The sequence below is a fragment of the Pipistrellus hanaki genome (assembly GCF_964339955.1).
Source record: "Pipistrellus hanaki genome assembly, chromosome: 1".
Classification (NCBI taxonomy): Eukaryota; Metazoa; Chordata; class Mammalia; order Chiroptera; family Vespertilionidae; genus Pipistrellus; species Pipistrellus hanaki.
The window spans coordinates 37,899,142-37,926,203 of NC_140503.1; the positions used below are offsets into that span (position 1 = coordinate 37,899,142).

The 27,062-nt window shown below is 38.8% G+C and overlaps 1 protein-coding gene across 2 annotated transcripts; it reads right to left on the reverse strand.

Annotated features, from left to right (window-relative positions):
* Positions 1-15: 15 nt before the first annotated feature.
* RTRAF (RNA transcription, translation and transport factor) lies at positions 16-22,428 on the reverse strand. Of its 2 annotated transcripts, none has more exons than XM_084869905.1 (8): positions 22,251-22,428; positions 20,278-20,402; positions 11,883-11,982; positions 7,492-7,578; positions 5,390-5,466; positions 2,933-3,001; positions 467-515; positions 16-343 (listed from the first exon to the last, which is right to left on the reverse strand). In XM_084869905.1, the coding sequence occupies exons 1-8, from the start codon at positions 22,309-22,311 to the stop codon at positions 189-191; spliced, it is 723 nt and encodes a 240-aa protein (XP_084726031.1). In that variant the 5' UTR covers positions 22,312-22,428; the 3' UTR covers positions 16-188. The 2 variants fall into 2 exon arrangements, with proteins under 2 accessions (XP_084726031.1, XP_084726030.1); XM_084869904.1 differs by having other exon boundaries at positions 5,378-5,466.
* Between the last annotated feature and the right edge of the window lie 4,634 nt (positions 22,429-27,062).

The window sequence follows — 27,062 nt, forward strand, 5'->3', positions numbered from 1 at the left end:
AGTAAAAAAAAAAAATCCGCTTTCCCAAAGTTTATTAAAGAAAAGGCAATGATGGAAATCTCTACAACATAAGTCAATTTTCTGGGATTCTTCCCTTGAAAATGTGATGTGTGATTCTGAAACACATACCATGATGTGCATGGTTCCCAACTGTACTAAATAGGTGAGAGGCTAAAATCCTAAAAGGTTCATCTTCCAACTTTCCCCAGTCTGTGGTCTGTCTTTGGATCAGCAATAATTGCCTGAACAGCTACTATGGCTTCATTAATTTTTGTCTGTAGCTCTCTGAGCTCTTCTATATGCAGCAATCGAAGAATTTGAGCAGCCTCATTAAGAACTGCATCTATTTAAAAGAAACATGGCAAAATTAATAACTTGTATTTCAGACCATTTACTCATTTCCCCCCAAAATGTTCACCAAGTCTCTAAAATATTTTGAATTAATCAACAAAATAAAATTACTTACCTCCTGTGTCAAAACCAAGAATATGCTTGTCTAAAGCAACAGGCAACCCCTTTAAAAAAAAAAGGACAAAATGAGACTCTAGTTAGCTAGCTATTCTTTTAATCCTTTTAGTCACAGTAGCAAGGGGAATGAGTTCCTTTAAGTTTGCATTTTGATGTGGTTTCCCCCACTATAACCAGTTAGGAAAGAATGGCCCTTAAATATAGTGGGAGGATAATTCCATTATCCATCCAATCCTTTAAGACCAGGCATATAAAATGGCTCCCCCATCACTACTGCAGGGCTGCTATTATCCCATTTTACCTACAGTAAGCAGCATTGTACAGGGCAAACGGAACAGGACTACTTGTAATATTACTTTCCTGAGCACATTAATTTGTCTTTGCAAACTGCACAAACCTAACACATAGTTTTCAACCAGAAATCTTAACAGATTATCTATATGTAATATATATAAAATTTAACTTTCAGCAGTTCATTTTCAAGTTACTTTGAATAGAATATAAACCATTTAACTAACCTGTCAGCACAGCACCTACATCTAGATATACCAGAGTAGTTACGATGATGCCAAACCATACTGAATTCACAAAACTTATCAAAAATAAAGACAGGCAGTCTAGACTTTCTGTCAATTATAATGAATAAAATCATTACCAGTAAAAGGAGGTCACTATAATTCAATGCTATAAACGCTAAGTTGTCACTACTCAATTCTTGCCTAATCTATTAATGAAAATCTCCTTAGGTTCCATCTGCTTCAAAACAGCCAATAAACACACTATGTAAGTACAGAAACAAACAGATATGGAAACTCAGTGAGCAAAACTAAAGAGTACAATTGTATACTAGGCTGCACCAGAGGCTTTATTTTCCCTCTCTCTGCCCAAAGACCAAGGAAACTCTATGGCTAAAGAGGACCACATACTAGTTATGAACAGTTAAAAACAATAACATAACTGTAAAACTTCTCCGCTGTATTATTTATAGCAAGGAATCTTTTGAGATGACATTAAAACTAAGATTTATTTGGAGCACTGAAAATAAAACTAAATTTTATTTTGCAAACAGCAGCAGTGATTCGGCTATGTCCTTATTTGCACTGCCTTCCAAACCATAGCTTTACTGAATGAATTTACTGTCTGAGTGTGAGAGAAAGAGGCTGATCTTTAACTCAATTTCCAGTGGCTGGATTCACACATAATTAATAAGCCTGTAAGAATCTCTAAAAGAAACTAAATGTCTTTCAGAGGGAGTACAATTACCTGGTATCAATAACCTTTTAATAGAGGACAATGACATTGGGGAAATTGAGGGAGGCAAAAGCACACACAAAAGGACCAGGGTTCAGGATGGTGGTGGTACCAAAGGCAGTCGCTGCAACATCTGGACAGCAGGAAGGGGGCATTATCAGGCAGCTGCTGCTAACCCATAGGACATTCTCTGTACTGCCCCATAGTCCATGAGACTTTAGGGACATTTAGATTTCTGGTACAGTTTACCTAAAAACTTCCCAGAATTATTAGATAATTATGGTATAGTTTTCTCATTCTACAAAGATGAGTTTTAGTTACCTGAACCCTGAACCTAGTAAGCCTCTCTATCCCCAATTCACCTAGAATTATCAACTAGCTCATGTAAACCACCACACACGAATCCTTGTCTCAACCGTGTTATCTACTAGGTGACATTATGCAAGTTGCTTATGTTTTATGCTAGGAAATAGAAAAGGTAAAATGAGATTTCTCGAAGAAACAAATGAGCAAGCGTAGGATTAAGGTCAAAAAGAAAAATACTAAGAGTGGTTGTGTCCTGTTTCCCAGCAATTAGTCAAAATATCCCAGAATACATTTCACAAGTGCACATTTCTTTAAATAAACTTCCAACTAGGTACAGGCAGTGATTTACACTGGTAGAGTGGATGTGCCTTTAGCAGCTTCTCTAAGGCAGCGTTTTTCAACCGCTGTTCCGCGGCACATGTTGCCTGGTGTGCCGTAGGTGCAGACAAGACAAGAATTTTATAATTTTTCACTATTTTGTTTACTTAATATTTCATAATAAAGTAATTATAAAATACTTTCTTTGTGTTTGATTCCTATTCAAGAGAATTACTTTATATATAGTCAATATAGGCACAGAGTTAAATTTTTTAACATTTTCTAATGGTGGTGTGTCTCATGATTTTTTTCATGAAACAAGTGTGCCTTTGCCCAAAAAAGGTTGAAAAACACTGCTCTAAGGTATGAAGGGAGATAAACATGAGTTCATTTTTCACTCAAAATGATTAGACACAATTTGTTTAAAAACCACATTCAATCCCCTTGAAGTAAGTTATTCTTTCTCTGGGCAGTTCTAACACAGAATGGATATCTTAAAGCAGTAACATGCAGAATTTAAACCCATGGCAACACCAGAAACTTTCATTAATAATTACTTTAGACTTTATTTTTTTTTTTAAATACATACCTCTTTTGCTTGATTTGCTTTAGCAACTGCATCCTGTGTCAGGCGTTCCTGGACCAAAATGCGAATTGCCTAAGAAACCCAAAAATACTGTTTTTAGTTTTCATTGGCTGTTTGTCAATCTTTTCTTCTGAGTCTAGATAAAAAGGATGACCAGTTTGATCAAGTTAGAATTACCTAGTTCATTAACAAACTCCCCATTAAAAAAACATATTGTAATAAAAGTTCTCACATTTAATATTTAAAATGTGAAATGATAACTAAAACAATTTAAAACATTTTTTTGTGAATAGGTAACTCATGTGTGCAGTAAAACAAAAAATTTAAGTAAAGAAGGACACATGGTAAAAAGTAGGTCTCCTTCCTTGTCCAAGCCTCAACCATCCCTCCAGAAGACAATCATTATTACCAGACCCTTGGATTCTAATTCAAGTGCAAACGTACTCAGGCAAACCTGAGCACACACATGCAACCTCTGACACAAAGTGTAGCACATCACATACACTGTCCGTGCTTTCTTCACTTAATTATAGTAAAATGTTTTCAGGTCTTTCATAGAACATGTTTTGTTTTGTTTTTTAATCACCAAAGAATTTTATTCTAGCAGACTCAAGTGCATACATGCATCTGCATAAACTAAAAAATAAGATTTTTAAATGGAATTTTAACTAATGGATGACAATTTCAACTCAAAAATAAGTGTGAAAACTGGAAATTTGTTTAAATAATAAAAATAAATCAAATGCTACATTTGAGAAGATTTACTTAAACCAATCTTTAACAGTGCTTGCAAATTAAACAGTCTGGTGGTCAAACAGTTAATATACTGATTCTCATACTTGACAAATCTATGAAGGTGTTTTCCATGTTGTTATGCATTGTTTGAATGCTTCTTAAAATAACTCAAAGGGCCGGGACCGGTTTGGCTCAGTGGATAGAGCATCGGCCTGCGGACTGAAAGGTCCCGGGTTCAATTCCGGGCAAGGGTATGTACCTTGGTTGCGGGCACATCCCCAGTAGGGGGTGTGCAAGAGGCAGCTGATCAATGACTCTCTCTCATCGATGTTTCTCTCTATCCCTCTCTCTTCCCCTCTGTGAAAAATCAATAAAATATATTAAAAAAATAAGTAAAAAAAAATAACTCAAAGGACAATCATGAACTAGGATAATAATTTTACGAAGCTTATGATTATAGCTGAATTTTACTTTTTTCCCATTGGGTGTTTAAAGTATAACAAAGAGAACCTCTAAATGCTAAGTTGTCTTCCTCCTCCCAGTTTATGATTAAAGCTGATGTGAATACTATAGAACTGTTCCAAACAATTTACATAATTGTCTAGGTTAAGGAACAAACCTTTGAAAGGGCTAAATTTAACTAAATACAACTTTTTGTCTTTTCTGAGAAAATCCAAGCTGACATTTAGAGTCAGCATACAGAATAATAATCTAGGAACAGAACAGTCTTTCCCCTGTTACAACTGCCATTTATTACATACAATTCTAAATAGTAGAATAAATTAAGGCTTAATCTTTCTTAGGGGAAGAGTGAAATTTAATTATTTAATTCACTGCAAAGTGATTTAAAAGTAATTTACATGTACAAGGTCTAGATTATTATGAGAAACTAAAACTTTAATTAAACTAAAATAATGTCCAAGTCTGGTATCGTCAGTACCGCTCCCCTCCCCATGAGACCTCCCACTATACTGTCACAATTACTTAGCATAAATTTTCTGAAATATGAGTATATTTTTCCTCTCAGAAATAAGACACCTTTTTCAGACCACTGGAATCCCTGAAGTGGAGGTAGGAACTGAGGGCCTACCTAGGAAGGGTGACTTGGAAAACATTCTGTTTTGGGATATGTACTATTGGCCAAATTCATCACCATTACTAATTTGGCATGTTCCACTATCTTAATGAATACAAACGATGAATATTTGAAAGACTTATTAAACATAAATAGGGCGATTTGGAAATGTAGAAACAAGGTCAGAATGCCTATGTTAAAATCCTGGCTCTATCATATTTTGTGTCATCTTAGACATTTATTCTCTTCAAGTCTATTTCTTCATATACATATTAAAAAGAAAGACATTAGCATATACCTCTACAATTTTGGGGAGGATTGGATGAAATCATCTTTGCAAAAGGATGTAAACAAAATGGCAGGCACACACTTTGATATTTGCTGTTATTAGACAATCTAAAACAGATGAAATCCGCTTTATATTCCACATTCCTCCACATTTTAGTTATCAACCATAAATTTAAATATAAAAAGTTGATTTTAAAAAAATGAAGTTTAAATATATATGTATGTATAATATGTATGTGTATATGTACACACACACACACACACACACACACACACATATATATATATATATATATATATATATATATATATATATAATATCTGTCAAGAATCAAGAATATGAAGCTGACCTTAAGCATTACCAGGTAATCATCATGACGTTGAATCTGAAGAAGGTTAGCCAAAGCCATTACACCCGCCTTAAAATCAGGATTATTAACTAGAAAAAATTAAAATGGAAACTTAGAGCTCTGCAAACATATAATTAGACAGATATATAAACATAAATTTACAAGAAACATTTTGAATTTTCCAGTGACAACAAATCTCAATTTTTAAACCTTCTGACCGGAGCAGTGCAGGAGCATCAACAACTAGGCAAACTGATAAGATTAATGATTTTCTTATTAATCAGCCAAACTGAACAATCCAATAAATAACTAAATTCACTCATAACTTTTTCTGCAAGGCCCATTTATGCAGCACTTTTAATTAATATTTCTCCCCAAAGCTATTCATTTTTATACATAGATCCCTTCAACGGACATTTTTCCCAAAACCTTTTCTCTAAGCAGCAGCTCTTGAGTGCCGAAGCAGCTTATTAATTCACAAGAATGACTCAAGTTACAGGTCACAATGTATCAGCAAAAGAATTATTTAACGTATTATTATTAATGTAAGTAATTAGACTCTTTATACTTTTTAAAGCAAAATTACTAAAAGACATCTGGACTTAAAACAAATAAATATTTTACCATTTTCTCACAGTGACACATTAGATTGGAAGAAATGTATGCTACCAGAAAGCAAACAATCATACAAATCAAAATATCCACATTACTATGAGAAGATCAAAGAACAGCATTTCAATATTCAGATATTCAATTATAAGAGGAAGGAGACAGCATATTGTAATTGAGAATTAAAATTAAAAAAAAACCACAAAGAATAAAATATCCTCACAAATGCTACCTGCATGAAGTACTCTTAATTTACTAAAACCAAGTAAACCCAGACTTCATTTTAAGAAATAGAATTATTCAGGAAGCCAAAAATGTTGATCATCTTTATGCAGTTACATGGTCATCTCCTCTTATCCAAAAAAAATCCATTCCAAGACCCCCACTGGATGCCTAAAACTGGGACAGTACCTAACCCTTTATATACCACCAGAGGCCCAGTGTATAAAAATTCGTACATGGGGGGGGGGGGGGGGCATTCCTTCAGCCCAGCCTGTCCCCTCTTACATTCCGAGAGCCCTCAGGGGATGTCCTACTGATGGCTTAAGCCACCCCCATCACTCCACTGCTGCCGCCACTGTCAACACTGACAGCCAAAGCGGCTGCCTGAGCCCCAGGCCTTGCAGCTGCATGAGCCCATGGCTGCCTCACAGCCGCTGTGGCTTAGTCCAGATGGACGTCTGGAAGATGTCCACCTTAATCAGCATATTACCCTTTTATTAATACAGATGTTTTTCCATATATATTGATATATATATATATATATATCAATATATATATGTACCGTATTTTTTGGACCATAAGACGCACCAGACCATAAGACGCACCAGTTTTTAGAGAAGGGAAATGAAGAAAAAAAGATTCTGAAACAAATAGTGTCCTAAAATATTTTATGTGCATTAAAACCCAATATCACAGTCATAAACGCATGTAATCAACCCTGTAAAGTAAACAGCAGCATTTAGAACCATTTTAGAGCCGGGCAAGCACACAGAGACCACACAGAGCCGGGCATGTAAAAAAACTTTTTTTTTACAGTATATGTGTAGGCTATATTTGGACCATAAGATGCAGGGACTTTTTCCCCCCACTTCTGGGGGGGGAAAAAGTGCGTCTTATGGTCCGAAAAATACGGTATATACGTTTTTTTCATTTTAAATAAGCTCTTTACGGCTTCTCTTTGGCATATACAAATTGCCAATATCACATCTCATGTTTTGGGGCCATTATGTAGCATAAGGTTCCCTGTACACAAACACTGGGATACCATGATAATTGATCTGATAACCAACAGATACTGATTACAGTGTGGATATGCTGATCAAAGGTTTGATTCATAAGCTAGGCAAGACAGTGCAAGATTTCACCATATCACTCAGAATAGTGTGCAATTTAAAGTGAATTATTTATTTCTGAAATTTTTCATGTAATATTTTCAGAGCAGTTGACCACAGGTAACTGAAAGCATGGAAAGTGGAAGTGGAAAGGGGGTCTAATGTACTTACCATCCAAATTGATCAATGGCTCTGCATTTTTTGCTGCATTGTCAGCATTCTTTGTATTATCAGATACTGAGTCCTTATATTTTTCAGCTGAAAATAGACAAAAATGCAATTTGTAAAACAGCAACTTAAAACAAGCATTGCTTATTTATTGAATCTGAGCCAAACTGGTTATTGTAAAACAACTCATTCAATTAAAATTATTTTTGCTATTAAAAAAATCTAACAGAAGATAAAGCTGGCTTTCTAAAACAGGAGAGACACAGAAGCTCCTGACTGCACTGAACTCCAGTCCCAGGCAAGACTCTGGGAACCCACACTCATTTCGGGGAATCTGGACTGTCAGGAAAGGAGAAAGCACACTAAGACTCAGGAGCACTGCAGAAGGCAGAGTCCAAAGGTGCGTGCGTGCGCAGAGAGGATTGACTGTGAGTGCATAGGTGGATGAGTGTATGGCTGGCTTTCTAAAGCGGGAGGGAGAGGGAAGCTCCTGAATGTGAACTCCAGTTCCGGGCAAGTTTCTAGGAAACCAGACTCATTCGCTGAGAAACTGGACTGTTTGGCAGCAAGCAAAACTCGAGGGCGGTTTTCTCTCAGGTACTTGCCGTGATTACCAAGGGACACTGAGACCCAGGGGCCTCATAGGGCAGGGCTGACGGGAAGCCAAGGCTGTCTGCTCCGCCTATCCAAGCTGAGCACAGAAGCTTTTGCAAGTCTTCTCCCATAAGGCTGTCTCCAGCACAGAAGTTCTCCCAGCATAGACACAGCTGATCCTCATAGCCAATTGGCATGGAGGTCAATTCCTCCCAGTGATACCAATAACAATCAAGACTTAATTACAACAAGGCTGTGCACCCAATCCACAAAGGAATGTACCAAAAGTGTCCACCTCAGGTAACTGGGGTAGGCTGAGCCACTGGGCCATATAGGACACCTACCACACAAAGCTACTCTACCAACTCAGGGAAGGAGCAAAAATGTGGAGACTAAGGAACAGATCACAAATGATAGAAATGGAGAAAAACAAATGACTGGATAGAGAGTTCAAAACCATGGTTAAAAGGTTTTTCAAGAATTTTCTAAAAAAGGCCAATAAATTTAGTGAGACCCTCAAGGATATGAAAAAGGACCAACTAGAAATTAAACATACACTGACTGAAAAAAAGAATAATATACAGAGAACCAACAGCAGACGAGAGGATTGCAAGAATCAAGTCAAAGATTTGAAATACAAAAAGCAAAAAACATTCAACTGGAAAAGCAAAAAGAAAAAAGAATCCAAAAATTTGAAGTTAGTGTAAGGAGTCTCTGGGACAACCTCAAGCATACCAACATCTGAATTGTGTGGGTGCCAGAAGAAGAAAGAGAGCAAGATACTGAAAACCTATTTGAAGAAATAATGACCAAAAACTTCCCCACCTGGTGAAAGAAAGAGACTTACAAATCCAAGAAGCTCAGAGAATCCCAAACAAAAGGAATCCAAAGAGAACCAAGCCAAGACACATCATAATTAAAATGATAAGAGCAAAAGACAGAGAGAGAATATTAAAAGCAGCAAGAGAAAAACAGTTACCTATAAGGGAATACCTATATAACTGTCAGCTGATTTCTCAAACAGAAACTATGCAGGACAGATGGGAGCAGTAAGAAATATTCAAAGTGATGAATAGCGAATCAAAGTTTATTTCTGTTTTTGCAAACTATCCTGTAGTTATGTACATTTAGGAAATGCACATTAAAACACTTAAAGCTAAAAGAGAACCACCTGCAACTTAGTATAAAATGGTTTATAAAAAATTATGAATATTATATATAGAGAGAACAAGGCAAATGAATTAAATGTTAGTATTTATAGACTATGAGTATAAGAAAATTTGTTGTATTCTTGCAATTTTTCTGTAAATCTTGTTTAGTTTCAATTACTTAATTGACAAGCTAACAAAACCATTTAAAAGTACTAAAGCATAATACAAATTTACAATGGTTTCATCAAATAAGGATAAACATTTTAAATATTTCAAAAGTTAAGAAGAATGCAAGGAGTTAATGTAAAACCACAAAAAAACAACAGTGCCTTCTACTGACAAGGGACAGTATTACCACTTTGGCCCTTTTCCCAAAAAGTCTGTTCTTACAATTATGAACTTTAAGATTACCCAAAAACTTGTTTTCTAGTTTAGCTTTCAATATGCTTTTGATATAATTTACCTTTCAACTATAAGCTAAAATTTCAAATAAAATTCAAGTATAAATTTCAATACCAAAAAATTTACTTTCAGATACAACATCAGTGTATTTATTTTATTAATTAAAAAATATCATGCTAACCCAGCTGGCATTGCTCAGTGGTTGAGCATCAACCTATGAGCCAGGAGGTCTGCAGGCTCAATCCCTAATGTGGGGTGTGCAGGAGGTAGCTGATCAATGATTCTGTCTCATCATTGATGTTTCTCTCTTTTCCTCCTCCATTCCTCTCTGAAATCAATAAAAATATATTTGGTACCTATAGTTCCTGGTACCTGGGTAATCTAAATTAAAGTATTATAAAAATAGACAAATGGGGTTCTCACTCAACCTTTCTAATGCCGTGGTCTTAGGTTGAGAACCACTAGCAGGGTCGCCTTAGACCAAAGGAAAACATAGATATTTACATTACGATTCATTAACAGTAGCCAAATTACAGTTATGAAGTAGCAACAAAAATAATTTTATGGTTGGGGTCACCACAACATGAGGAACTGTATTAAAGGGTCCGAGGCATTAGAAAGGTTGAGAACCACTGCCTTAGAACCTCCTGAAAGACTCTGTCAACAACCTGACAGTAAGACAGATGGCTGGGCTTCTGATCTCCAAAGACTGTAAAATAATAAATTGTGTTTAAAGTCACTGAGTTTGTGATAATTTGTTACAACGGCAATAGGAAACTAATAGAGGTACAATACCATGTAGGAAATAAACTGAGTAAGAGTTTACAATTTAGTGGGGCAAATAAGAAACAAAATGGAAAGTGAATGACTTAAAAGGCATAGAGTTAAAAACAGAAGGAAATGCTAATTGGCATTTGTGCTGCATCTTATAAGGATGAGCAGGATTTAGAATGTGTAGAGAATAGAGTGAAATGGCATATTAGTCAAAGGAAAATGTAAGCCAAGAAATGGAGGGAAGAAAAAAAAAGATGTAAACAGAAACCAGCATTAATCTAGTTTGTCTGGGATATCAAGCACATGAATACTGGCTGGCACCAGTTATCAAAGGCCTTGAATACCAGGCTAAGGAGCCTGTAGTCCCTTTTGGAGAAAAATGGAAAAGCAATGTTGCTTCTAACATAATAGGAGGTACTTTTTTTGGAAACCAAGCATAGGATTCTAAAACAGATTGGTTTTTAAAAGTTAGTTTGATGGGACATGCTGATGAGAATAGAGGGTGATGCTAAGAGACCAGTATGAGAGAGATTATAATAATCTCAGTAGAAAGTGATAAGGGACTGAATGAGGCCAATAGTAGTGGGAAGAAAGAATAGATACAATAGACATGGAGGAAAATAGAAGGGAACAGGATGGGAAGAAAAGGGAGTCAAAGATATCAAAAAGGCTTAAAAAAGCCATGACTAAGAGAACTGAATTGACAGCCCCATAAGTAAGAACAACACAAAACCCAGAGGGTGGAGGTAAGATAATCGGATCTTGCATTTAGATATTGACAGGCCTTTCAAAATGAAATGGTCTAGTGAAAGGAAACGTTAGTTTTGTGTTGGTTTTTTTTACTATATATATTAGTATTTAAAAGCTTCCAATAAGTATCTGTAACTAAATGACATTACACATAAATAATATATTTTGACCTATAATGTATACCGGCACTAGATTTATGTTTCAGTTTCTTGTGAAATGACCTGCTGCAATCAACATTCTGGAATCCTATCAAGTCTTGAATACTAACAATTCAACTTGAAAGGCTAAGGTGCAGACTGTGAAAGATGAAAAATTTACTAATGTAATAAATACTACTTTTTGAGAAGGCATAAAAAAGCTTTCTCCAGAAGACATCATTTCTAAATTCTAAACAAAAACAAAACAAAAATCTATATACCAATGAAAGACAGTGGTTTTAACTTCTTATAATAATAAAAAGACTAATTTTGGAAAAGAAAATTCTTTCCCAGACAATTTGGGAGTTAGGGGGGGATGGGAGATGGGTACTAGATAAAGAAGAATGGTTACCAAAAAGTAAGTTTTTAAATTGATACTGAAAAGGAACATGAGGATATATACAACTTAAAATGAACCAAAAGTAAAGACAAGGAAACACAAACTGGTGTTTCCTACATTTTTACACTCCTTTCCTAAGTCCCTCTCCCTCCTCTCTTTAAAACATACATTGCCCACAAAACATACCGTTATCTCCATATTCAAGTCTAACGGCTAAACCAAGAAGCCAGTCAATTGCTTCTTGTCGATCTTGAATCTTGAAAGGACAGCTAACATCTGTAAGATACTGTGAGAGAGAAAAGAAAATCACTTTCATTATTGCTATAAAGTCACAGAATCAAAGAAATGATAAAGTTAAAAGATACCTTAGTTTGGATCTCAAAGAATTTCTTGAAACAATTAAGTGTACCACCTTAAGTATTTCCATCATGCTTTTTGAAATTTTTCTTTTGAAGATTCCAGATTTAGAACTTCCTCATTTTATAGATAAGAAAATTGAGGTTAACACTTGCCTACCATTACACGACTTAGATCTGGGACCTGAATCTAAACTTCCTGATTTCAGGTCTTAATACACATAAAGCAATTAAATAAAAAGGACTCTAAAAAGAAGGATATAAAAATAAAGAGACTGAATTTTTAATTTGAGAAAATCCTTCGGAAGAAGCAAGGAGAAATGGCAAAGGATAAAAAGAAGCTAAGTTGTATGAATAAATACGTTGCTATTTAGAAAAGAGAGTTCCAGAAAGGTAGGAGGGAAAAATGCAGTTTTTTTAAAACCACTGGAAATAAATTTCTCAGACTTAGTAAAACATAGAAGAACAAAATGGAAGAGGGTGAAGATTAAAAATGGTGGCAGAGTAAGTGTATGCTTCATGTACATGCTCCCAGGAACAAACTGCTATTACAATTAAAATAATGAAAAACTTCCTGAAAAATCAATGGAAAACTTGTGGGAGAACCCTGATGCTTGAGGACTGAAAGTGGAAACCGCATAGAGACTGGTAGGAGGGGTGGAAGTGCAAAGCTCTGGCTAGGCACCCACAGACCAACCGAAGTCCCAAAGAGATATCTCAGCTGTGGGGAGTTGCCACCGAGAACTCTGGGGTCTAATCCCCAAGCTGGGCCCTCCAGCAGAGAGCTCCAAAACTGAGGGGCACCAAAAAACATCTGGCTGTGAAAAGCAGCCAGAGAGTAACAGCTGAAAATTCAGGCACCCTCTTAAACGACCAACGCACAAAATCCTTTGTGGAGCCACCCACCTTGTGCTCCGGCAGAGGGAGGGTGAAGTGGACTGGGGCTGGGAGAGCAGAAGCCAGGACCGGGAACTGGGGACGGAGCTCAAAAGGCAGACACTCCAAATTTTCTGGGCCTAGTCATTCCCTCAAGCAACTGAGGGCATTTTCTCCCACATAGACATCAGCCCTGCCTGGGGGTAAGACAGTCAACACATCCTATTGGGTAACACCTTGCCCTGAGGACACTTAAGAGATTAAAAGTAACAATTAGCCAACTGCCCCACCCTGTTAAACAAACAAAAAACTCACTGCACACCTGAGGACAATTGCTCTGGGAAGCAATTCAAGTGGAATCCTATCAGTCTGTAGGCGAGGCAGGCTCTGGAGGCTGAGCCTTTAACCTGTTAACCAAGCAGGACGTATAAATACGCCAAACGTAAACAATATCGGTAAGGGCAGGACATATGAATACGTCCTTGAAATATATGTTGCGCCCTGAAATGGGGATGTATTGTAGTCATCCATACATGTCTCGACATGAATTTAAGACACAGAGGGAATCAGTATAATTTCGCTATTGAGAGTGGTGGACGTGTTCTGGGTGAGTAGTGACGGGTACGTACTTACACTTACCTACATATTTTCGTATTATATATTTACTTATATTTTTTATATCTCCAACCTTTATATAATAGAAAAACATATAAAATTGGTCCAATCATCAATAATTTGTCAGAAAAGTTTAAAACTTTTTATGTATGTGAATGAGAAATATGCGTAGATGAATCTCTTTTATTATGGAAAGGGAATTTGTCTTGGAAACAATATATATCTACAAAAAGAGCTAGATTTGGAATGAAGTTGTTTATTTTGAGTGAAAGCCAATCTGGATACATACAAAATATAATTTTATACACAGGCAAGGACACAAATTATGGTTCGAACTACCCACAAGAAAAACAATCAACAAGAATTGTTTTAGAGTTAACACATGACTTACTGAATAAAGGGTATAGGATTTACTTAGATAATTTCTATACGTCAATTCATTTGGCTGAACTCTTGTGTCAAAACAATACAGACATTGTTGGAACAATGAGGATAAACAGAGTCGGAATCCCCAGTGAAATAAAAAAAAAAAATTACAGAAAAATGAACATATAGTAAGAATCAAAGACAAACTTATGGTTTTAAAATGGAAGGATAAAAAAGACGTATTGATGCTCAGTTCTATTCATAATGACGAAAAGACAATGATTGAAAAAAGAGAGGAAGAAGGCAAGAAAAACCGAATGTTGTCCTGGATTATAACAAGAATATGGGTGGCGTAGATTTGGGAGATGGAGTTATGGTGGCCTACATGGCTGCCCGTAATAGGGTAAAAAAATTTTATAAAAAAATTTTTCTACGATTAATTGATATGTGCCGCTTCAATGCATATATTATATACAAAAAAGATAAAGGTCATTTGGATCAATTATACTTTTTGATAGTGTGTGTAGAGAAATTGGTAGATAACAACATAGTAAAAACCCACCCAAAGACATCAACAAGCAGCTCTACATCTAAACAATCACGCTTAGTCGAAAGGCATTTTCCAGAACAAATGAAAAGCGATAATAGGATAAACTAAATCCAGGAAATGCCGAGTTTGCTACAAATAAAGGTGTTAGGAAAGAATCTACATACTGGTGTCCGGATTGTAAGGTAGTTCTATGTATCAACAATTGTTTTAAAATACATCACACGGAAGTTGAGTTTTGAATTTTTACATCTATATTTCAATTTTTTAAACTCAATATTTCTATTTTATTTGTGTGCTTTTGTTTATTGTTCTGTAATTGTTAACTTTTTATATTTTTTATTGTGTATAGAAATAAAAAATATATATTTTTTGTAATCTTTATAATTGTAAAATTTATAATTTTTTAATTCAATGTTTCCATTTTTTTGTTGGTATTCTTTTCTATTTGTCTGTAATTTTGTATTTTCCTTTGTGCTTTATATATAAATAAACAAAAAAATATATATTTCATTTATTTTAATTAAGTATAAATAAAAAAATAATAACATAAAATTACGTCCACTGGGCGTGACATACTGATAAGTCCTAGTGAAAGAGTATGCACCCGTTGTATTGTACATTGCGTAATTAAAAAGGGAACTCCCCAGTTAACAGGTTAATCTAATTAGTTAGAAACAGCATTTAACACAGTCCTACACTAGAGATTAAGAGGTGTAGAGGATCTACCTTAAACATAATCACAAACCCAAAACAGAAAGCCAAAATGAGTAGACAAAGAAACAACCCCCAAATAAAAGAACTAGAGAATTTTCCAGAACAGATAAATGAAGAAGAGATTCATCTGAAACAGAATTCAGAGTTATCATGGTAAAGATGCTCAAGAGCATGAAAAGAGATATAGGAACACCATGAAAAAAAGATATAGTAACAATCTGAGATAAAGAATAACATCTATTTAATAATAGAGGAATATTGAAATTGTCCAGGATGCCATCACAGTAATAGTAATGACCAGCAGGCTGTGTGGGACGACCATGCCGGCAGGGGGGTTAGTGAGGGACGACCAAAAGACTGAATGAACTGCAGGCTTTGTGGGGCAACCAGGCTGGCAAGGATGAGCAATTGGGGGCAACCAGGCCAGTGGGGGGGGGGGGTTGGTAGTTGGGAGTGACTAGGTTGGCAGGGGGAAGCAGTTAGGGGAGATCAGGCAGGCAGGTGAGCAGTTAGGAGCCAGCAGTCCCAGATTGTAAGAGGGACATCCCCCAAGGGGTCCCAGATTGGAGAGGGTGCAGGCTGGGCTAAGGGGATTCCCCCACCTCCCTTCCACCCCCCCACCATGAATTTCATGTACGGGGCCTCTAGTAACACAAATAAAGAACACATTGGAAGGAATACACAGCAGGTTAGGGGAAGCTGAGGATCAGAATCAGTGAATTAGAAGACAGAGCTGAAAATACCACTCAATCAGAAAACCAAAAAGAAAAAACAAAAAAACAAGAGGGCAGCTTAAGGGAGCTGTGGGACAACATGAAACATAACAATATCAGAATAGCAGCTATGCCAGAAGAGGCAGAAAGGGAGAAAGACATAGAGGTGTTTGAAGAAATAGTAGCAGAAAATTTCCTTAACCTGGTAAAGGACAGTTCAGGAGGCACATAGAACCCCAAACAAGAACCCAAATAGGCCGAAACTGGTTTGGCTCAGTGGTAGAGCGTTGGTCTGCGGACTAAAAGGTCCTGGGTTCGATTCCGGTCAGGGGCATGTACCTTGGTTGCGGGCACATCCCCGGTAGGGGGTGTGCAAGAGGCAGCTGGTCGATGTTTCTCTCTCATCGACGTTTCTAACTCTCTATCTCTCTCCCTTCCTCTCTGTAAAAAAAATCAATAAAATATATTAAAAAAACAAAAAAAAACACAAGAACCCAAATAGGCCCACGCCCAGACAATCATAATTAAAATGCCAAAAATTGAAGACAAAAAGAGAATCTTAAAGGTAGCAAGAGAAAAGAAAACTATTACCTACAAAGGAGTTCCCATAAGGCTGGATTTCTCATCAGAAACTCTATAGGCCAGAAGGGAATGGCATGAAGTACTCATTATCCAGACTCCTCAAGAAACAAAGAGAGAGGACCCAAATAAATAAAATCAGAAATGAAAGTGAAGGAATAACCACTGACACCACAGAAATACAAAGGATTATAAGAAAATACTATGAACAACTATATGCCAACAAGCTGGATAACGTGGATGAAATGGAAAAATTCCTAGGAAAATACAATCTCCCAAAACTGAAACAGGAAAAATCAAAAAACCTGAATAGGCCAATAACAACTGATAAAATAGAAGTAGTTACCAAAAAACTCCCAAACAAAAGTCCAGGTCCAGAAGGCTTCACAGGAGAGTTCTACCATACATTCAAGGAAGAACTAACACCTACACTCCTCAAACTATATCTGAAAACCCAAGAAGAAGGAATACTTCCAAACTCTTTTTGAGGCCAGCATTATCCTAGTTCCATAACCAGATAAAGACACTACAAAGAAAGAGAATTAAAGGCCAATATTCCTGATGAACATAGATGTTAAAATCCTCAACAAAATATTAGCAAATTGCATCCAGCAATATATGAAAAAGATCATACACAATGATCAATGTGGAATTTATTTCAGGATGTAAGGCTGGCACAATATTCGAAAATCAATAAACATGATACATCACAAAAACAAACAGAAAGACAAAAATCACATGATCCTATCAATAGTTACAGAAAAAGCATTCAGCAAAATCCAACACCCATTTTTTATTAAAAAAAAATCTCAGCAAAGTGAGAATAGAGGGAGCATATCTCAATATGATAAAGGCCATTTATGACAAACCTACAGCCAACATCATACTCAATGGGCAACAAATAAAACCATTTCCCCTAAGAACAGGAACAAGATAGGAATGCCCACTTTCACTGCTCCTGCTCGAAATATCGATAGTAATGGATGTGCTAGCCATAGGGATCACACAAGAAGAAATAAAAGGCATCCAAATTGGAAAAGAATTGTCATTATTCGCAGATGACATATTGTACATAGAAAACCCTAAAGACTCCATGAAAAAACTACTAAACTTAATAAATGAATTGTGAATGCTTACTTTAAAACAGCTCAATGATGGAGAAAATTGTGACTAAAAAAAAAATCACATTATTGCCACTTTGCTTTGGTCCAGGGAATATCCCCAGAGAGGTGGCCTTTTTATTTTTTTAATCTTTTTATTTTTTAAATCTTTAAAAATATATATATTCTTATTGATTTCAGAGGAATGTAGAGAAAGAGAGAAACATCTATGAGAGACAATCATTGTTGGCTCCCTCCTGCTCGCCCCACACTGGGGATTGAGCCCACAACCCAGGCAGGTGCCCTTGACCAGAACTGAACCCAGGACCCTTCAGTCCTCAGGCTGACACTCTACGCACTGAGCCAAACTGGCTAGGGTCAGACATTTTTTATATTGTAGTCCCCCATTATCTGCGGGGACTATGTTCCAAGACACTCAGTGGATTCCTGAAACCTCAGATAATGCCAAACCCTACAAATTTATATATATACTCACACCTATGATATTTAGTTCATAAATTAAGTTCAGTAAGAGTTAATAAAATAGAACTACAATATTACTGCAAAAAAAGTTATGTGAATAGGTTTCCCTCAAAATCTTACACTGTGCCCTCTTCTTGTGATGATGTGAAAGGATACAATGCCTATACGAGATGAAATGAGATAAAAGACATAGTAGGCATTCTGATGTAGCATCAGGCTACCATTGACCTGTTGTCAATTAAGGGTTATTTGAACACAAGCACTGTGATACCATGACAGTTGATCTAATAGAGATAGCCAGTAAGTGAATAAAGGATGAATAGGATATACAGTGTGGTTATGCTGGAAAAAGAGATGATTTACCCCTGGGACAGTGCAGAATATCACAAGATATCATCATGATACTCATAATAGTGTGCAATTTAAAATTAATGGATTATTTCTGGAACTTTCCATTTATTATTTTCAGAAAGTGAAATGACTGTGGGTAACTGAAACCTTGAAAGAGCAAAGGAAAATAACCTAGTAGTAGCAATAAGAGTAGTAGAGGCAGTGGAATAAGCATATAGTATTTGCTTAGCATTTGCTGTGGGCTAGGCACTCTGTAAAAAGGTATATTATAACTGAATAACAACACAAGCCACCACTATGAAATAGGTACCCCCGTTAATGAGAGACAATTTCACCACTATGAAATAGGTACCCCCATTTATTGATGAGAACTATGAGACACAGAAAAGATTAATAAACTTGCCCAGTCATAGAGATATGTGTAACTTACACAATCCTCTAATTCATAAAGTCTCTGATTCTAAGGAGAAAGTTAGATACCTAATCACTTTGCTCTAACAAATGAAAAATTTGGTCTTTTTTATATTTTTAAAGGAAACTACCTTACTCATTAAAGTAATATAGTCAATGAAAATGTTTACTATAAGTAATGATATTGTAAATGTGATTTTTATTCTAATTTGGAAATAATTCTTTTTCTGTAAAAGTGTTATTAAAATTAAACTACAATAAGTCACAAATAATAGTAAAAAATTATTCTAGCCACAAAAATAAGATATGCATTCAGGGCCTTTTAGGATTATTTCTATTATACACAACAAGGGACGTGTGTACGTTACATATAATCATAAATTGGACAATCTTCATTTTCAAGCATATCAATGTCTTATCCTATCTAATAAAAGAGTAATATGCAAATTAACCATCACTCCGTGACAAAAATGGCAGCCCCCATAGCCACAAGATGGTGGTGCCCAGTCCCCTCAGCCCCGCTGCTGGAGTGTCTGGGTCTGTCCGCCCCTAGGGGGTGGATCCAGCCTACCTGCTCCACGGGTGCTGCAGTCTGGGCCCCTCAGTCCCTCACAGACCAAGTGGAGGGCAGACAGAGCCAGGACAGGCTTGAGGTAACCAAGCGGAAAAGATGGATCTGCCACTGGAGGGGGCGGATCCAGCCTTCCAGCTCCAGCGTCTCGGCCCATTAGCCCCGTGGGTGTTTGCACAGACCAAGAATCTGTCCTCAGACAGAGCCGGACAGCAGGGCTTGGGGCTTCCTAATAAGGTGGCAGCGGGAACACCCCCAGGCCCTGCAGACAGAGCCAGGACAACAGGGCATAGGGGCTTCCTCTGTGTGTCAGTGTAGGCGAAGCCCCTAGGCCTGGCAGACAGAGCACCCTGCAGGGCACTGGGGCTTGCTTCGCATGACGGCAGGCAGAGAGCAGACAGCAGGGCATGGGGGCTTCATCTCCGTGGTTGCAGCGAAACCGCCAAGCCCCGCAGAGAGCAGAGAACCACAGGAGTGGGCCTGAGCCGTCAGTAGGACATCCCCGGAGAGCTCCTGGATTGTAGAGGGTGCAGGCTGAGCTGAGGGACCCCCGTGCACAAATTTCGTGCACTGGGCCTCTAGTTTTAATATTAGTATTATTGCTACATTTTTAGTCTACTGTAAAACTTATGTTGGCCATTTTTTACCACTTATAGAATATGTGTATATCACTGTTTATCTTTATTTTCCAGACAAAAATATTTCTAATACTGAAAGCTTGGTAGAAAGCGAGAATATAACTTACTTTGAAAAAACAAAAGTTGAATCCTGAAATTCAGCTCTTTGAACACTGATTATTTTTATTTGAAAAGAACAAAGTACTTTGAAGCAAGTTTGTCTTTATATAATTTTTAGAAAAGCTCTCTGTATTTTTATTTTACTTTCTAATTGATTACCTTTTCAAAGAACTTGGGCCAGTCATTGCTGTGGATGTTTCTTAAATTACCTCTGTCTTCAATCTTGTAGTGTCTGATTTTCTGGTCTTCAAGCCAAACAATGAAGTTTCTAAATTCTGTTTCATCTGCAACAAAAATACCATATAAATTACTAGAAGCACTTTCTTCACCTCAAATAAGTGGTTTTATGGAAATTTTAATTCCAAAAATAAGAAGTTTATTGAGCTCTCAAAGTAGAGGTGAAAGTGCAGACTTTGGATCAACAGATCAAAAATGTTCCGCTCATATCTTAGCCTAAATTCAAATTCTGGTTCCAGATAGTGGTTGTGTAAACTTGGGCTCATCACCTTAATTTTCTCTTCTTCAAATTCTTGAGTTACAAAATGGAGGTAATAATAGGGCTTACTTTATAGAGTTATGAAAATTAAATGAAATAACATTAAAAACAGTGTCTGGTAGATAGTTTTGGCTACTTCAGTGTTATTATTCCAGTTTCTTTGGAGAGAGGGACGGGGCAAGGTTCAATGTAAAGCAAAGTGATAATAAAGCACAAAAATTAAATTACAAAATAAAAAAAAGATACTATTGTCACTGTTACAGCACATTAAGTGTACACATGATAAAGTACGTTTCATTTAATCTTTCCACATGCTTTTGAGGTAAATCACCCCCCCGCCCCCACTTTCACAGATGAGAAAAACTAAGGCTCAAATCCTGATCTAAACTCCACTGCCACTCATCCTTCTTTTTGTTAAATAAAAGGCAAGATAGAAATACAATATTCTATTAAACTGATATGCTTCTGTGGAGATCAACAAAACACTGTTAATCCTGCTTAGGAATTATTTTATCTTTCAAAGTCAAGCTTCCATTACTAAGTCTTGAGAATTACACAAGGACTGGTCTAGAGCAGTGGTCAGCAAACTCATTAGTCAACAGAGCCAAGTATCAACAGTACAACGATTGAAATTTCTTTCGAGAGCCAAACTTTTTTAAACTTAAACTACTTCTAACACGACGTCTTCAACATAGACTCGCCAGGCCGTGGTATTTTGTGGAAGAGCCACACTCAGGGGCCACAGAGCCGCAGTTTGCCGACCACGGGTCTAGAGTCTGGCGGGCTGTGTACCTGGTTCACTTTCAAACTGGTGGACAGCAGTTAAGTCACAGCGGGCAGCAAATGTGACTTAGTGTCACAGCCAATGTCAATGCCTTAACATTTTTGAATGCTGTAAAAGCCAAACACCTTGGTATTTACAATCCCACCACCCGGTGTACCTGCTACCAACTTTCTTGTGCGACCCACACAAGGGAATTAGCCCGTCACTACATCGCTTACTCCAACACCACGGGTCCGGGACGGGCTTCCAGACGTCTGTCTGGACTTCAAACAGCTGGGGGGGAGGGGGGGGGTCCGAGTGCCCCCCACACCCACCCTCACCCAGCCGTTCCCGGCGGGCAGTCAACTAGCCAACTGATCTCCAAATTACTCAGCATCTCCCTCAGTTCCCGGCCCGGCGGAGCCCACAGCAGGTGCTCCAGGTGTCGCCCAAGCACCGGAAGCCGCGGGGTCGAAGGACTAAGTTAGAATGCGAATTCATTCTCTCTCTCTCTCTCTCTCTCTCTCTCTCTCTCTCTCTCTCTCTCTGTGTGTGTGTGAGTGTGAGTGTGAGTGTGAGTGTGAGTGTGATGTGTGGGGAGGGGGCTGAGGGATCATGTTGGGAGTTTAGCAAGTGCAGAAAGTGACGGGGCCAAGGAGGAGGGGTGAGGGGTGAGGGGGCTCCGAAGCCCGGGCGTGGCCGGGGTCGGCAAACAGAGGTGCTTGGAGGCCCGGAGGAGAGCGCGGCCCAGGGAGCCCCGGGGAGACGGCCGCGCAGGGTCCCGGGAGGGAGCCCGGCCCGGGTGGGACGCCGGAGCGCGCGGCCGGCAGCGGGTCCTCGGCCGCGGGCCAGGCGGGGCCGGCGGCGCCTCACCTTTGCAGTTGAAGCCGGCGGGGTTGTGGTAGTCGAGCGCCGTCAGCTTGCGGCGGAACATGGTCCCGGCGTCCCGCTCTGCCCCCGGGCTGCGGCCGGGAGAGGAGGGGAGAGGAGCGAGAGGCGAGGAGCGGCGGGCGGCGGAGCTCCCGGCGACGCGGCGAGGGGGCGGGCCGGCGTGCGGACGCTCTGAAAGGACGGCAGCCTTCGCCAATCGTGGCTCAGGAAAGGCGGCCGCCGGCGGACGCCCACCAATCGCGGCTTCGGCTGGGGAGGCGGCCACGTCGGGCACGTCGACGCTCAAATAAACTTTATTGTCAGCTTCCTAGTTGTACAATGGGCAGAAAGCTCCTGAGAAGCCGCTTTCATCTAGTGTTCCAAGCCGGTTTCCTCTTGTTTTCCTCACCTTCTGGATACAGCGTGCAGAGAATAGGATATGTAGAATGTCTACCAGGGGACACTGCTCATTGGCTCATAGGATTACTCTTTAATATTTTCAGTGTATTCATTCATTCATTCATTCATTGAATGCCTCCTACATAATAGAGGAGTTCTTCTTACATGACTAATAATACAAAGATTCCTTCCAGACTAGTTTGGAGTGATCCGCAGGTAATATACAACTATAATATTATAGTTACAAACATCACCAGTTATATATGTTTCATTTCATTTCAACAGATTACAATTAAACAGTTTTAGCATTTGTGGGTCATACACAAGAGCAAGATATTTTCAGGAAGTTTAAGTGTAATAGCAAAAATAGGCATGTAAATAGATAGTTGTAATCCAGAGTAAGAAAGTGGTAAGTTATGATAAGTACTAAGTGTACTGTCAGATCAGAATACAAATTGAAGGAGGCACTGTGAGGCAAGGTATTTTCCAATTAAAATGCTTACTGACAGAAGCAAGAAAACCAGCTTCAAGAGTGTCTTGCCACAAAATTTGATCAAAGTTGCAGCTATAACCACACACTCTGGTGTATGTAAGTTGTATAACTATGATATACTAGCCAAAAAAAAAAAACCAAAAAGAAAAACCTTTCAAGGAAAGGAAGATAATAAAGCAATCGCTTATATGCAATTGCAGATAATACATTTTTCTTTTTTTATATAAAGGGGAGGAAAGCAGCTCTTACATTTTATTTTCTGGAATTGATCCTTTAATGCAACTAAGTGGCTTGCTCCTGGCCTTGTCTTTCAATTTCAGAACCCTAAGTTGTCAGCCACTTGAAACTGGGTTATGAGCCTGGCTACCTCCAGGTGCATGGGGGAGTTAGAAGACAATTCAGATACACAGAATGCTGAAGGGACCTACCAGAACTGAGGAGGAGATAAAGCTAATCTTGGAAAAGACATATTACAGATTATAAACATTCACCCTTCTTTTGTATAAAAAAAACATTTGCCCGCCCTCCCCCTCCCCCTCCCCCTCCCCCTTTGCATTTGAAGAAGTTCTTTGGCCTATCTTGAATGAAGTGTCTAAGAAGTGAATCTTAGGCAATTCCATTTCTGAAGACTAAGCCCTCTATGCACTCCAAGAAGGGGAAAACAACTTTTATTATCAACTGTCCTTGAAACAGGAATTTTTGGGGTAAAATAGGACAGGCTTAGGAAATTTTAGAAATTTTGGAAATTAAGGGAACCATGGAGGAAGCACAGGGCTGCAGAGCAGCACAAGATATATTCCCATAGACTAGGAAAGCTGAAAAGCTGCAACATTTCTATAGAGGGAGGTGGAAACAGCAAATGGCATATATTTACAAAATAAAGGGAAGGAAGCACAAAGGGAAAAGAAAAACAATAAGGAATAGGGGGGGGTGGTGGCGGAGAAGAACCTCACGTGTTGCATGTGAGGTTCGACCTTTGAGCCCAGGAGTTACTACAGTCCCCAGTCTAAAGGAATGGTGACCAATCACAGGGGCTATCAAGGCACCAGGATCTGAAGCCTTTATAAGCCATAGGGTGAAGGAACTCAGGGGGACCCTTCCCCCTCCTCACTCAGGAGTCCATTGTGTGGGACTCTTTCCCTCTCCCCATGTAGGGAGTCAGTACTTGTTCTTCAATAAATCTCCACCTTTCTAAACCACTTTCTGCCTGTGGATTCATTGTTCGATTCCAGCAGACAAAGAATCCGGGTTCCAGTCCAAAAATTCCGTTTCATCCTGAACTGCAGTCTAACAGTTGATGGGAGGTTGTACAGGTGATTAATCCATCTGTGTGATTATTTAACACAGGTGTCGTCTGCACGCCAAGCAGTCTTCTAGCCACTTTGGATTTGAAGCATCCATCTTATATAAAAACTGCTGTTTGAAATTTTTTTTTTTTTTTTTTTTATTATTCTTTTTTTTTTTTTTAATAAGTTTTTATTTTTCATATTATTACAAATGTTCCTTCCCCCCCACCCCACCATTGCTCTCCTCCACCAGGTTCCCACCCCACCCTCTGCCCTTTCCCCTCTCCCCATTGTCCTCATCCATAGGTGCACAGTTTATGTTCAGTCTCTTCCCACGCCCCCCTCTCCCCTTTTCCCCAAGAATCGTCGGTTCACTCCCCTTCCATACCTCTGATTCTATTATATTCAACAGTTAATATTGTTCATCAGATTTTTTTAATTTCCTTGGTTTTTAGATTCACTTGTTGATAATTACGTATTTGTTGTTCATAATTTTTATCTTTGTTTACTTTCTCTTCTGAAAGAACCCCCTTCAGCAATTCATATAATTCTGGTTTGGTGGTGATGAACTCCTTTAGCTTTTTTTTATTAGTGAAGCTCTTTATCTGGCCTTCGATTCTGAGTGATAGCTTTGCTGGGTAGCTTATTTTTGGCTGTAGGTTCTTGCTATTCATCACCTTGAATATTTCTTGCCATTCCCTTCTGGCCTGCATGGTTTCTGTTGAGAAGTCAGCTGACAATCGTATAGGTGCTCCTTTATAAGTTACTACCTTCTTTGCTCTTGCTTCTTTTAATATTCTCTCTTTATCTTTTGCTCTTGGAATTTTAATAATGATGTGTCTCGGTGTGGTCCTCTTTGGATTCCTTTTGTTTGGAGTTCTGTGCGCTTCCTGGACTTGTAAGTCAAATTCTTTCACCAGGTGGGGGAAGTTTTCTGTCACTATTTCTTTCAGAATGTTTTCGATATCTTGCTCTCTCTCATCTTCTGGAACCCCCATAATTCTGATGTTGGTTCGCTTGAAGTTGTCCCAGAGGTTTCTTACATTATCTTCAATTTTCTGGATTCTCTTGCCTTCTAGCTTCTGTGGAGGAGTGTCTTCTGGCTCTTTATGTTCCAAATCTTTGACTTGATTCTTGCGATCTTCCCTTCTGTTTTTAGGACTCTGTAGAATATTTTTTATTTCAGACAATGTATTCTTTATTTCTTGTTGGTCCCTTATCATTTCTTGTTGACTCCTTATTAATTCTAGTTGATCTCTTTTCATATCCTCATAGGCCTTATCCATCTTTTCTAGGAAATTCTTGAAAAACCTTATAAGTGTAGATTTGAACTCTATATCCAGACGCTTTTTGTCCTCCATTTCTTTCGTTTGTGATCTATTTTGTTGTCGCATTTCGCAGTTACAGATGGGACGGGGTTTCAGGGTGGAGCCTGCAGCTTTGGCTTCCGTCAGCCCCGCCCTATGCGGGTCCTTCAGTGCTCGCTGCCGGCGCCTCTGAGAGAAAGGTGCCCTCGATTTTCGCCTGCTGCCAAACAGTCTATGCTCTCCCACAATGAGCCCGGTATTGGGGTTCAGTTCAGTTGGAAGTGGAGTTGGAGGTGGCGTTCACAGCAGTCTGGAGCCCCAGTCTCCTTCCCGTCAGGGCAATCCTGCGGCACAGCCGACCGTCCCTTCTCTGGGGGCAGTGTGTGCGCCTCCGGGACCTCCTTTCTCCGCTACCCCGGGGTTCCGACTTACAGCCCAGCTCCCTATGGCTGAGCCTGAGTCCCCGGGGTCTGGCCCAGAACTGGGGTTCAGAGCAGTCGGGGGCCCAGAACAGTCGGAGTTTTCTCTCCTTCCCGCTTGGGAACGCCCGCCAGGCACTCGGCCTCCCTCCTCTCCGGCTCCGTCCTCTCCGCGCGCGCCGCGTGTCTCCGTACCTTAGGCTTTTACAGCTCCTCCGTGCTTCCTTCTGGTTTTCTCCTTGCTTCTTGTTGTAGGATTTCCAGTCAGTCGACTTTCCTGTAGTTCTGGGTAATGTCCATTTTATATTTTAGTTGTATTTTATTAAAATTGTTGTGTGCGGCTGCGGCTAGTTGCCTACCCGAGCAGCCATCTTGGATTCTCCCTGCTGTTTGAAATTTTAACCCTGCTATTTGGCTTCTCTAAATGCTTGCTTGCTTGCTTAAATAATAAGGAAAATAAGACTATTCCCACTTCAGAGAGGCCATTAAACTTTCCCTGAAGGAAGTTATCAGTGCTGGCACCAGGCCAAGCCTTTGGTTGAAGTCTCAAGGCCCCAGCACACAGGGGCTCTTTAAGAACTTGCAAAGGAGGCCGGAAACACCCCGTATTTGGGAGACAAAGAAGGTAAAAACTTATAAACAGGGAAAGTTCCTCCATGTTCGGGCCCAGAATTCGAGAGACCTTTTCCTCTGGACCCACAAGTAATAAATGTAGCTCCAAAGTATTGCTTGGTTCTTCTCCGGTTTTCTGTAACAGATTCACCTGTGAACTTACACAGATACACAAAATTCTCTGCCCTCAGAGAGCTTGCCACTTGACAAGAGAAGACAAATAATATAAGTAAGTAAATGATTTAGTATTTTAGAAGGTGAAAAGTCCTGTGGGAAAATCATAAGAAGATAAAAGGAAT